Genomic DNA, 14589 nt, shown 5'->3' with positions numbered 1-14589 from the left:
CTATTCATCATTTATTTTAATTCTTCCCAATTGGTTGGGAAGAATGTAATGGCAGTATTTACCTGCATAATCTTCACCACAATGCTTGCAGAAACTAAGTATTATGTTAATATTTTTGTGCTCTTCTTTATCTCCCTGAATTAGAGCAGTTAAAACACTTCCTAAGAGTGCCAAGCCTTCTCTAAATGAAAATATTCCGGCATTAACGAGGTCAGCATAAAACCTAATATCAACCCTGAGTTTACTAGGGTTTGAAATCTGAAAAAGAAGATTTTGGTGGAATTATATTTCAATGAACAACATTTTTGAAAGGTCCTAAAATGTGGGCCAAATTGAATTGATCACTTAGATGGGTTTCCGCTCTCTCTCCCATTCTCCTTTTCAATTGATCCTATGTAAATACCCTAACCTTCCACCACACCACATCCCTACCCAGGTGACCAACCATTATCTCATGCACTTAGGATAGAGTGAAAGTGTTACCAATATGCAGCTGGTCTTGCAAGTGACAATTGTCAAAGGATTCTCCAGGGAGCGATTTAACTCCATGAGTTACTATTTCCCTTCTCAAATCTCACCCATTCCTCATCTCACTCCTCGTCCCTTCCCACGTCAATATTATGGGCCACCGAAACATCATGACTAATCAACACTTATTTAAATAGACAGCTGATGCTGCAAGTAATGGTTAATAAAAATTATCATTTTTATTAGTAAAACCTAATGTGTTGATTTTTTATCACAATAGAGATATTTTTAAATTCAAATCAAGAGTTTTGAAAACCCTTCAGTGTCCTCTATTTCAAAAATTATATTTTTACAATCTCCCCAAGGATCTTCAATGATATAACTACATTATCTTTAACATCTTTCCAGTAAATTTACGTTTTAAATCCCTACATAGATCAATGATCCCAGGCTCTTGCCGGTTACAAGATTTGGGCATGGTTTTTTCCTGCTCCAAGAAGTGCCAGAAGAGCCATTTCTTCTCTCATTGTGGGTTAGAAGTAAAACTTTTGCTTTCATTTAAACTCATTCATTTGCTTTATGACTTATATCTTTCAAGAGTGGGGCACCTTCTTCAGAAGAACTTTTGATTATAGAACCTACTCTTAAAAGATAACAAATTGACTCAACCTTTCTATTTGCATCAGCAGATTTACTGAGTAACACCAAAGATTGCCATTTTAGATGGGATCATAATAACTCTCTCACTGACATATGAATTTCCTCTACTTTTTTGACTACTTTTGCTTTGGACTCTTTATTATTATTACTTTTTATTTGCCCAGAGAACACAATACAAAAATACCAGGTGGGTGGTGTATGTACATGATATAAGGCACGTCTTGATTTTAATGATACAGTTTTACATAATATATACAGCTAAAATCACTGGAAAAAAAAGTAATTCCTATTTCCACACTGCGGATGTTCTGTATCAATCGCATATCTTATTTCACACAATTAATTCCAAAATTCAAGAAACATTATTAATTTTTCAAGAAAAGTCAAGACACAGACTCCTAATTCTTTCGTAATTTCTCTGGAGACTACTAAATGGGTCAATACAATGAGTATGGTAAGCATCACATATCTTGAGATTTTATGATGCTTACGAACTTGAAATAATGCTTCAGAATTTACCCCACTCTAAGGAACAAGTTCTTCGCATAAAGTACTTATCATCTCAAGTTTGCGTAGTCTCACCATTAGTGTGTAGCCATATTGAGCTTGAACAAATCTATCAACATTAATTTCATTTAAACGTTAGCAAGGATTTAAAAAAACTGTACAAGTCCATCTATGACTACCTTTACATAAACTTGCAGAACACAAAGAACCCTCATTCAAGAAGAAATTTTAGAAAACAGATTATTGGAGCATTAAAAACCACAGCTATCAACTCGAAGGTTGGTTTGATAGGTGAGGGTAGAACCTGCCTAGTACTAAGCCCAGTGGCATGTGAAATTCATGTATCAGGGTAGGGTGGGGTTTCGGTTCCTTTCCCTATACCTCCTATGGTTTCCCAGGTAGATCAAGCACCCAAAAAATCACACATCTTGGGTTTCGTAGAGTGTGGCCTGGGGCTGTATACTGTATCGTGGATGATGAGCAGTCGCTGATGAATGAACTTCAACTATCACTGCTGGATTGATTCCATAACATGTATCACTAGGAATGAGCTATCACTGGAGATATATCTTTATCCATCACCGCCACCCCAAATTCTGTATCCCTGAAAGATAATTCCTCTCTTCATCTAAAACTTGGGTGGTCTCCGGAGGTGGGACTTTCACCTATCAAGGTGGCATCAATGCATTCAATTTCTTTAACAGCTGTTAGTACATGTTGAAGTGGTTTTTTGTCCTTACATGAAAGCCGACAGTTTAACTCAAGAATTTGGTCTCTTGAAAGTCTCATGTATTTATCATATGCACTTTGCTGGTTGGGACTCTAATATATTTATTTCCATATTTTAAGATAGTAAAATTCTAGGCAAGGGTAGTGCAACAAGAGTTTTAATGCCTACTGAAAATGAGCAACAAAAATTTAGATTACCCTAGTGAAAACATACTATGAAAGAAGAATTGAAGGGATTTTATTATGATACTATGCTAAACAAGATTTGAAGAAAACGCATCGGGAACAATTTTTTCCGTGATTGTACCCTGCAACACGCTCGTAACGTGCAGGCCCAGTGATGGGGATCTGACCTTCAACATGTGTCAAGCATCAATCACCTGCGAGCAATCGTTCAGGCTAGGTCCTTTTTTCAGTGGACCCGTGCCAAGTGACTTGGAGCAAGTACAAAATGCAGTGAGCGATTGAGCAGCAGTATGCCATTATATTTTATGCTGGACTGAGGAAATCGGGTATGGAGACGCTGGGCATCTTTCGCCAAGTGTTCAAAGATGCTGACAGCCTGACACAAACTGTAGTTTTTAAGAGATACAAGTTCTTCAAAGTTGGTCAAGAGTGAGGAAGGCGAGCCTCACACTGGACGGCCATTGACGTCAGGAACCGTCGACAACATGCGTGTGAAGTGCTGAAGTCAGACTGTCATTCTCCAAAGGTTCATGGTCACAAACCAGAAATTTAGTTAACCATGCTGTACGGATTTTCATACACATCACCTTCACCAAGGATTGACAGGTGAACAAACTCTACTAACTGGTTGCAGAATCACTATCTATGATAGTGTCTGAAGTTTTTCAGTTATGTTCATTACAAATGATGCATGTGAATGCAAGTACAGAATAAAACCCGTGAGGTAATTCTTAAGGGAACCCTTGTTGCTGATGCTAAAAATTTTTTTTGCCGACCAAGAATACTTAATAATGGTAAAATATAACATTTAATTTACTGGAAAGATTTTAATCTATAATACTAGCCCAATTATCATATGATTATTACTATTATGATCCAAAGGAATCTGAACATAATTCATTTTAAATTATCCATTCATAGATTTTAAAAATGTAATTCATTAAAATTGCGACAATAATTTCAAAATTTCTTTCTCCAAGGCATACAGTAAGGTTACCACATGTGGCAATCTTACAGTCTGAACACTTATTTATGAAGTTATATTTTTATGTTTAACAACTTAAATGATGAAAACTAATGAATGAATAGTGGTTCAGAAAGTTAGAAAATGTTGACAAAACGTTTCATCTTAATCTATATACTTAAATAACCATACAAATATGACATTGACATGTTGATTGATCACCGAGCCATGATTATGTACATTATCCACTGTACTCTAAATTGAATCTCAAAAATAATATTTATTGGAAATTTTACAAAACTTTTGACCCCTATACTGGAAAATATGGTCTTGTGAGAAACACTTTTACATGGTGGTTGAGCCTAGTAAAAACATTTTATACAAGTATGAGAGAGAGTGCATCATCACCTGGATAAATTGATGTGAAAGAATAAAATGTCTAAGAATTGAGTCACTACTCGGTGAAACTATCCAACCTACAAAAAAACTTCCATGAGAATATTTATGACTTTGGCCAATAGTGTGACAAGAGAACCAATAAACACTTTGTCGATTATTGAGGTATCGAAACATGACAGTTAAACATATTTACATTAATAAGTACAGATATTCAACAACACCAGAAATTTACTGCAGTGGCTGAAGTTGATTCGACTCTAGTGCCAAAGAGGAGTTATTCATAGATGACCATGCTGCATGAACAAGATTGATAAGATTCTGATTGGTATACAGGGTTCGTCCGGAAAATAAGTGTACTGACTCCTGGGCTGGGCGCGCAGCTCCAGGCGCGCCCAGCACCGCTCTGACGGGCTGCGATTGGAGGGGGGTATGTTGGCAAGCGACGCTGAAAAAGGCAGTCGGCTTTGAGCTGTGGTGTAGTGAGGAGCTCTGTTAACGCGAACCTCCACGCTCGACCCACGTCACGGAACGCGATGCCGAAGCAGCGTTATTCCATCAAATTTGCGGTAAAGCTTGGGAAATCGTCTACCGAAACTGTCGGTATGATTAACCAGGCTTACGGGGAGTCAGCCATGTCCAGAAACATGATCTTTCTGTGGCACAAGATGTTCGTGGAGGGCAGAGAAGAGGTCGACGACGCGTCTTCGAGAGGTTCCCGATGATGCCTTCGCGGGAGCGTTCCAGGAATGGGAACGCCGCTGGAACAAGTGTATCAACTCACAAGGGTCCTATTTTGAGGAATATTAGCTTAAGATATGTAAAAGTTTAATAAATTTTTTTTCCCGAGCTCAGTACACTTATTTTCCAGACGAACACTGTATTTCATTCAGTGGTATTTTACAGCATTTAAATTTTTAAGCAAGGTTTTGAATGAAAACCTGAATAGTTCAATGTCATTCAAGTTAATAATTGGCACCATTATGACATAATATGTTTCTTGTACAAGACTTAGAAAACATTTTAATGGCAAGATAGAGGCTTAATGCAACACAATCAATATTTTAAACTCTAAAATGTTACCTAAATACTCACAGGTTCATCCTTTTTAAAAGCAAGGGCTTTATGCCAATTTTCAAGCAGAAAACCAGAAAATTCTGAGTATGTCCTATGAAGTATACAGCAAATTGAGACAGCAGCAGGAATGTCTGTCATTTTGAGTTTAGACTCAACCAGAGCAGCAGCTATTTCACTGATGTATTTGCTTAAATTTAGGGCAGACATGTCCTTCACTAATGAATCTGCCTGGGATGCTGAGAAAGTTTTCTGCAGAGTAACCAAGGAATGAGGGCATCATGTTAGGAGAATCTTTTGATAGTTCATATTTATTCAGCTGTATTCACTATGAAATAAATTGCATGCACTACTTCTCCTGAGAGCAATGCCTTTCAGGTGCAACTATTAGGCCACAAGTAGTCAAATGCATTAATGTTATCACAGTAATTATGAAAATAATGTAATGTAGGCATAAGAATAATAAACTCAGTATGCTTGTACAATAGTACGTCATAATGAAATTAGCACTAAGAACAACAAAATATGTAGTAACAGGAAATATTTAATGGTTAAGTAAGGCCTCACTTTACTTAAAAATGTAGTACTTAGGTAAAAGTTTTTTAACACAGGCCTTCAACCAATTAACTGGATTCAGTGAAAATTTTCTCAGTACAATTGGTCCAATGGAATAGATTAATAATGTAGTGGGAAACCAATGAATACGGCAAACCTTTTCTCATTAATGCCTTTCTTGTATTTTTTGAGACTCCAAGAATATTAAGCTGATAAATTAATTTTAATAATTAGTTGACCAGATGCATTATCACAAGAAACATGCTACAAAAGATTCAAAGCAACTCCAAAGAGTACCAAAAGATTTAAAGCTACGAAGCAGAACTTTTACATCTTATAGCCGCTTTTTCTTAAAAAAGACTATTTAAATTTCTTTAGCCTTAATATGTCAGTCATAACATGAAATCCATACCTAAAGCTATTTCAACCCAATAAATGAAATTTAGGAATATGCTATTAGCCGGAACATGGGAATGGTCATGCAAAGCAAAAAAATTAACCCTGAATTTTTACCATCTTCCTCACAAAGGCTGTATTTTTCTTAAGACTTGAATCAAGGTTTCGTAAATGCTTCTCATCAGGTCTTGTAAATGCTCCTGGTTGATTTTTCTGGCGAAGGGCTGTTTTTTCTTGGAGTCGTGCAGTTGCATCAAAAATATAACCCATTAGCAAGGCCTAAAATTTAGAGAAAAGGATAACTTGAATTGCATGATTCAAGCTAAGGGTTTACATTGAGCCCCCATTCTCTCATAACACTAACAGCAATAATTGAAGGGAAATGCATATTTTAGTAACTTTATACAAAAATTAATTGGAACATGAAAACAGTTTTTCCTAGTCTTATCACAACCCCATTTTTGTTGATCATGTTCTATATCATGTGCTTGAACAAAAGAGCAATCAAATTTATTCTAGTCATTAATTGAATATACTTTGCTTCACATTCAGATATTTAAAGCAAATTGTTAATCAAGATGTGCCAAATACTATTTACTTGATGAATTTAACCCTCTAGTTACATACGATATCCATTTTTGGGACACAGGCTCTCAGAATTTTCAAGGCACAAAAATAGTTGGCAGAATTCTTGTGTGAAAATCTCCTTGCTTGCCTCGTCAGCCCTTATTTGAATCTCTCAAGGATCTACCCTTACAATGCACACATTTATTTATTACATTTTTCTGCCAGGCAGGCATGTGAGACAGAACAGAGCCATAAAGATATACAAAAAATGGAATTAGTGCAATAAACAAAATTACACACTTCAATGAAATATAGCAGTCAAACTCAAAATTTAGAAAAAAATAAAAACACTAAATGCACACCCACACATGTAAAACAGCTAGCAATCCATAAGTTATCACTCATAAACTCATTCATATTGTTACAGCACTTGATTAACAGCTGTTTCTTAGGCATAGTTTTAAACCTATTTACAGTGGGTTAGTTTTTTATATTCATTTGCACTTTGTTAAAAATAAGTAAAAGAGAGTGATGGGACCTTTCCTAGATACAGCATAAAACTGCTGAATTATATTGTCTCTGGCAAAAGTGAAGTGCCTATGCACAGATGAGTTAGCCACAAATAAACCTAGATTTTTTACAAGCAACACACAGTAAAAAATATATAAGCATCATAGAGTCAATACTTTTAATCAGAAAAATATTGGCCTTCAGACATCAGAAACATTGGAAGTTCTGACTGATATTTTAGCCATAGTTTACAAAGACCGTTTTTGCATGGAAAAGGCCTTAACTGTAGCACTAGTGTCTCCCCTAAAGATTACACTATAGGACAGATATGAATGGATTTTGGTATAATGTACTACTTTAAGGACATTTAAAGAAGTAGCTGGAACAAGTTGACAAATCATCAAGGTTTCTCTTGCCATTTTAGCATTCATGTCCATTACAGGAAATCGCCAGTGAAGAGTATCATTCAGTTTAGGTCCCAAAAATGCCGTGAAACTTGATTATTACATTAATTAATTAGTATCAGTTATGAGAAGAGGGTTCCAAATTGGGGGACAGATTTTATCACGGAAATTCTAGACAGGTTTTAATTTCACTCATTTGTAAGTTTTTAAGCTTACAAAACTCACTCATACTTGTTTCTGTCAAATGTGTAGAATTCTTAACTGCTGTAAATTAATCACCACAGCATAATGTTGAAGTACTTCGGCATATAGGGTCACTTTACTTTTAGGAAGTTGAGACTGGTAAGGTCATTTACATTAAATAATCAAAAAGCAGACCTAAAATTGATCTTTGAGGCACCCCTTAATTAGAAATTTGCATGTTGGACCAATTAATGCACCGGCCTCGAGTATGATATTGATTTGTACAGTACAAGGTGGGATCAAAGAAAGACCGGACCAAAAGACTGATTTTATTCTGTGCAAACCATTCAACAGATCGAAACGAGACACAGTGCACCACCTAGCGACACATCTGACGATTAAAGCGAGAGGTGTTGCGTTTGCTTAAGTTGAGTTGTTACACAGCAGCAGTGGTACATGTCTTAACCTGTTCATTGCCACGTGCAACGGCAGCAATGAAGGAGCTAGAGGAACAGCATGCATGTGTGAAATTTTGTTTCAAACTTGGGTGAAGTGCTACTGAGACATTTGGAATGATTCAGCAAGCCTTCGTTAATGAAGCTATGAGTCCAAGCCAGTGTTTTGAGTGGTACAGTCATTTTAAATCGGGCAGAACCTTGACAGATGAAGATTCACGAGCGGGGAGGCCTTCCACTTTCACAGATGCCAACCATGTCAATTTGGTGCAGGCAAATTGTCATTTAACTCTTAGGGAGATAGCCGAGGAAGTGAACATTAGCTTTGGATCCTGTCAGACAATTTTGACAGACATTTTGGGCATGACAAGCATCACACCAAAATTCATCCGACGGGTGCTGACTCATGAACAGAAACAAAAACATGTGGGCATTTGTCAGGAACTCCTGGATCGAGCCAATGCTGACCCAGAGTTTCTTAAAACCTTCTTTTTGTTTCTTAAGTTAAAATCAACCTTGAAAGGTCGCCGAATCAACTATTGCGGACATTAAAACTAATTGTATGGCAGACCTGAAAAGGATCCTTAAGGCGGCTTACCAGGCAGGGTTCGAGAAATGGAAGAAACGTTGGCAAAGGTGTGTCGTCGGCAAAGGTGTGTCGTCAGCCAAGGCATGTACATGGCATGAGGGCGACAAGTTCAATCAAGCTGTATCCGTTAAAATAAACAAGTTGTAAAAACAGTCCTGTCTTTTTTTGATCACACCAATTTGATGCAGTTTATAATAAAGATTGCTTCGGTTTAGGGTATAGAAAGTCTTTGAGATCCCAATCATCTTTTTATGGTTGGATGTATTTGGTTAGCTCATTAGTGCTAATCTGTGAAAATAGCAGCTCAGTCCCTAAAAATTGTACTATCCATAATTACTCAACATAAAGGAAAATTGACTTTGCCCTCTTTCCAATTTATCTGAAAAAGCCAATTGACCAAAAGAGATGGGCATGAGACAAATTAACTTCGGAAGTCTCTAAGTATCACAAACCTGAAATGTAACTTGAAAAAATGCCTAATCAAAAATTAGTAGTACTCTAGAAGTGATTATTTTAATGATCTTCATTTACAATGACCACTGCCTATTTTATTTATTGCATATGTATCTACAAACATTTGCATTTGTTTAACTTATCCTATTTTTATGTAAATGTTGACAATGGATAAATAAATTTTATTACTATTCTACATCATAACTTTAAAGTCAAGCAAAAAATTTTAAGATAAAGACTTTTATGAATATGATGCATTGTTTGCAATGAAATTATTTGTGTAGATCACAACTGAAGGGTAACCTTGAACCGCCCGCTAACATAGATTTTGAGAAAGGCCAATTTACATTTTTTTCAATTGATTTCATTGTATCTGAACACTTATTGAAAAATAACAAGCCTTGCAGTTTAAGCCTTCTTATTCTGACACAAATGAATAGCAATGGAAGTACATAAATAGCAATTCATACCTAAGATGTCTATTAATAAGAAATAGAAAAATATTTAGATGTTTCATTCAACTTCTCTGCAAGTAACTAATACTTCAAAAATTCAAGTATTGTAATGAATTGTACGCCATTTCATGTATGCATATTCATGAAGACTTTGCAAAAAGAATGTTGCTTAAGGAAACAAAAAGGAACTTGAGTCGCTCAAATTTCATAACCTTTGATAGTACTATGATAGTTGGAATGAAAACATAAAGCAGAGAATTCAGCCACCAAACAGCCAGAAACAGTAATTATTTTAAGTATGATGGTAACTTCAGAGAAGTGCTCTTTACTAGATCAAAAACAGTAGGTTTCTTTGGCACATTATATAGTAAATGGTAAAACACACACCAATTCTAATGCAAGGGTTCCCCAGATTTAATCATATCATATCATCTATTCAGCAAAAGACCTAATAATAAAGTTTTCATCAAAAACATGTATGTTTACAATATTGTAGAATAGACAAATACAGCATTCATTGACTATGGGATAGGTATTCATCCACAACATAAAACTTTTTTTCCATAAAAATAATTTACGAATAAAAATAATTTCGTAATTTACTTTGAAAAGTTTTGCTATTTCATTAGTCATTGTCTAACACTTAAGGAAGGTTTTGCTTGTTTGGATGTAAACATACTGATCATCGCCATATTTACTTCCCAGCTCTGTCCAAAAAAAGACAAAACTGACACCCCACACTACATTGAACTATTTTCAATTCTGAATACTTTTTATCTCCCTGCATTGTCCAACAAGCATATCCCTTTCCTCTCCCTAACTCACTTGTCAAAAGTCCTCCCCTCATAAGTCTTCAACATTCTGTCGCCAACCATTATGCTACCTTATCCACTCCTCCAGCCACCTTTGCACCCAGCACAAAAACCCTCTCTCCTCCTCCACCATGTATAGCACTTCTTTACTGCTTTTTTTCATTCAATTTACTTTTTCCCCATATTTCAAAAGCCTATATTCTATGACTATAATATTGCTTCAATGACCATGTTACCATGAATGTTTTCTATAATGCAATTATTCTTTTTATGCCCATATTACTTTGAAGATTTTGGTCCAAAACACTTCCAAAACAGATAAAGTATTCCATTTGCTCTAATTTTTGCTCTCCTATTATTACATTTAACATAGTCTACTTTCCTCTCGAAAACCTTATTACCTTAGTTTTGTTCACATTAATTTACAGCCCATACCTATCATATTAATTTTCTAATATGCTCAGCAGTGATAAGAAACTTTTGGCTAAATGACTAACTTAAGACATGATCCGTTTTCCCATCACATTAACTTCATGTGCACATCGAAAAGCACAGGTGGTAGATATCATTCCTGTTTTACTCCCATTCCTTGTACTATCCAATCCGTCTCTCCATCCACCACATGCAACTAAGCATGCTGAGATATGTACAGGTGGTGGAGAGATCTGCTAGTTCTCCATTCTATTCCCATTTTCTGCAATACATTCATTAATTCTACCAATCCACTTCATCAAACCCCTTCTCCAAGTCCATGAAACAAAAAATATACCCCGATTGTATTCTAGATTCATCTGTATTAGAGATCTCATCACTACATCATGCATGCCTCTTCCTTTCTTGAGCCCAAATGGATTCCCTGCTCTCCTTCCTTTTATTGATGATCCTGAGAACCAGTTCAGCTGCATGTGAAATCAAACTTATTGTTCCGTAGTCTCCGCATATGGCTGCCTTACCCTTTTTTTTGGAATAGGAACTAACAATAATATGACCAAATCTTCTGGCCCAATACCTCCCTCATATGCCTAAGCTTGCTGGCCTAATGCTTTTACCATATAGTTCCTTTATATATTTTTTCTATCTCTCTTGAACTTGATCCATCTCTAGTTCAATTGGTAGTTCTTTGATTGTTTTCACGAATTTTCTTCTCTTACTTCTTGAGTATCTTCACATTCCTGTACATCACAATAACTTCAAACTTCTTTTGTTAATTTTCCATATCCTTCCACAATGATTCTTTTGCCTTAGTTTTATTAGTCTCTCACCTCAGTTGATTATTAAATCTTTGTACTTTCTACTGCCTAACTCTTGAGCATACACTCTTTCTTTTCTTTCTCTCAATATCTACCTAATCATCTCATTTGTAATGATCAATTACCTTGTCATTTTCCAATCTAATTTTCCAATAGTTTCATTAACAGCTACAGAAATCTTTTTTTGAGATGCTCCATTTATCTTCTATTTTACCCCTCTCTCTATTTTCAAACAATTTTTTTCTACAGCCAGATGGCATCTCTCTCTTTTCATCCTAGTTAATACTATATTACATTCATTCAATTATCCTCCCTGTTTTACCTTATTTAAAGGCTTAAAACTTCATTAATACTAAATTATGATCTGAAACTGCATCCACTCATAGGAAGATCTACAAATTGATTACACTGATCCTAAATCTCTGTCCAACAATACTATAGTTTGGCTGATATGTCTCTCAATGCCCACAATTTTCCATTAATATCTACATATCCAGCCTTCTTTAAACAAGGTGTTAACTACAATTATTTTTGAGAACGGACATTATGGTTCTAGAGATCGAAGCCTTAGTTCAAAACAAATAATCAAGCACAAGTCATGCAGATCCTTGTGAGAAATATTAATTGAATTATGCATGGAAGATGTGGTGGGTTTATTCTTTTAGAGGCTATGTTGATATGGAGACAATATGCCAGAGAATTCTAAATAAGAAATCAACCATCGATTGAATTCTTTGTAGGGAAATTTTAAGAATTGATTGTGAATACCAGCACATCGATAGAAGTGGAAATCTGGTGGACAGCCTATTATCATATAAAGAGGAATGAACAAAGGGGGTTCTAACATTGAGGGGAAAATCCCTTCAATAGAGGAAGAGTTAATCAGACGAAATAAAGGGTTCTTTATTCAATTAAAAAAATGATAAGTTAAAAATTAAATGGCATTTCATCATTATCCGTACAGTGTTCACCGCCACATCTATTAATAATGATTTTAAAGTCGTTACCACAACAAGTAAAAATAAAGTGGTTGAACAAATATAAAAAAAACTTCTATGATTCAACTGATTAGTATGTTGCGAATAGTAAAATGATTACTTAAATCTGCAACATCTATAATTAGGTTATGGGACCAGATTATCATCTAGAAAGACCATAGCATACAGATTACAAAAACAAGAAAATTCGGTTCTGACCTTATCTTCCACGGGTCTTTCCTCAGTTTCCTCACCGATATCACAAGACATAGGATCCACTTTGGGGCAATTTATATACGCACTACTTCCGTCATCACACTCAGGTGTAACGGTTTTGGAATTCATGTTCAGATAATAAAGATTCTGGTGCACATCGTCAATAACTATAGAATCTCTAAGTCCGATATCATCACCGTCCATTATACTTTGGTTTAACTGGTTGTTATTAAATTCGCTGTCTTCTCTTTTACAGCTTCGCCCCTTTTTGGAATTCAAAGCCTCCGTTTTTAGAGCCATTATATATCGCTAATTTTCGCTCGGAATGGAGTATGTCCTGAAATTGGCGGAAAACATTACTTATTCCAAAGCCCACACGAATGGTCACACACAATAACATTCGTGTGCCACATGTTATAAACAATAAATGGACCTGTAATAAAGCTATTATTAGGAGTTGAACGGTGAATAACTACAGACTTTATCGGCATAAAACTTATTAGAGGAGCGAAGCAACTATTGAAAGGTACACTGTGCCTTGAAAACAAAATTTAACAGCTATTGGACTTACAATCACCCTCTTGAGAAATATATTTTCCGGCTGGCTATCACGAAATGCATCAGTTATGATAAAAACTTAAGAAAGTACAGTACAATTTCACTGAACATTTCCGCTATCAATTCATTTTTCTTACAACACGAATTATTTGATCATGTTTTGTACCAAGATGGATACTATTTGAAAACTATACAGAATATGAGAATCTGGAATTGAAAACCACCTTATAAACATGCACGACTGATTTATTACGTTTACGCTAGTTGTCTAGAGTTTGATCTGTTAATCTAACTCTATCCAAATCCATCTTCCCACAAGCGACCATCAAATATCTACTGGTTAATCACAGTATATCTATATAATCGAAGACAAAAATTCACTATCGATAATCGAGTTTTCGACTTATCAACGAAAATTGAAACCCACATAATGCACTTCATTTAAGTAGCGAAATCGCCGTTTTCCTACTTATTACCGGACGTTTTGATAGGTAACCGAAACGTGGAGGGGTATTAAAAATATTTTTTTGGAATTTGTTTGTCTCATGTATTGTGGTGATGTTTTTGTAGCCAAAAAAATTATATCCAAAGAAGGAGAGCTATTTTTTTCTATCGTATTACATCGGCAAAATCTTTTATATATTTGGCATCTTCTTTTAATAACATACATATATTATTATCTACAACTTGAACAAAATAAATATAATAGAACGAAGAAGTAGTATGTACATATTTTGTGGATGAGAGTATTTATGACGTGGAAACAATACTTTTTAACCTCTCAGTAAATAATGAATACATACATGAATAAAAGTCCTCAAATATATGAATGCAGAGCAACAAGCTATTACTGTCGAATCTTTAAATATTTTAGTTTAATTGCATTATTCCTTACTCGTTTTTCAGGCAGATACAAAGAATTGATACTCTGGGTTTCAATGTTATCGCCGTCTATAGCATTTATTCACTATGCATATTTCTTGTTTTTGAGTTAGAAATGTGTATATTATAGCCGAAACTAGGGCAATAATATCAATTCCATGAAATGCTAATGCCATCCATCTACAACTAGATTTAAGGTTTCCCGTGATATTATTATTTGTCTCATATTACACGTTTGGAAAAATGTCGTGGAAGTCATATTGCTCTCCTTTTTCATGCACCTATTTCAAATTGTGAATATCTTTTAGGAGTGAATAGCTTTTTGGAATAGTTTCATAAAAGC

The 14589-nt window shown here is 35.3% G+C and overlaps 1 protein-coding gene across 5 annotated transcripts in view; it reads right to left on the bottom strand.

The window, feature by feature from the left end:
• The window catches only part of Upf2 (UPF2 regulator of nonsense mediated mRNA decay), a 62466-nt gene extending 48782 nt beyond the window's left edge, over positions 1-13684 (bottom strand). For 4 of the 5 annotated variants that reach the window (XR_011700212.1, XR_011700210.1, XR_011700213.1 and 1 more), the window contains exons 1-5: positions 13378-13684; positions 12810-13143; positions 6053-6214; positions 5006-5236; positions 63-258 (exon numbers count right to left, since the gene is read on the bottom strand). Coding sequence is in view for 1 of the 5 variants with exons in the window: in XM_071582646.1 (XP_071438747.1) it covers positions 63-258; positions 5006-5236; positions 6053-6214; positions 12810-13106 (886 nt within the window). In the remaining 4 variants the exon portion in view is untranslated. The remainder of the gene's footprint in view (positions 1-62; positions 259-5005; positions 5237-6052; positions 6215-12809; positions 13144-13377) is intronic. The other variant, XR_011700211.1, reaches the window with a different exon arrangement.
• Positions 13685-14589: the final 905 nt, after the last annotated feature.

Source organism: Hetaerina americana, unplaced genomic scaffold, assembly GCF_022747635.1.
Source record: "Hetaerina americana unplaced genomic scaffold, ioHetAmer1.1.p SCAF_12, whole genome shotgun sequence".
NCBI classification, from domain to species: Eukaryota; Metazoa; Arthropoda; class Insecta; order Odonata; family Calopterygidae; genus Hetaerina; species Hetaerina americana.
This window is presented reverse-complemented; position numbering and strand designations above follow the sequence as displayed.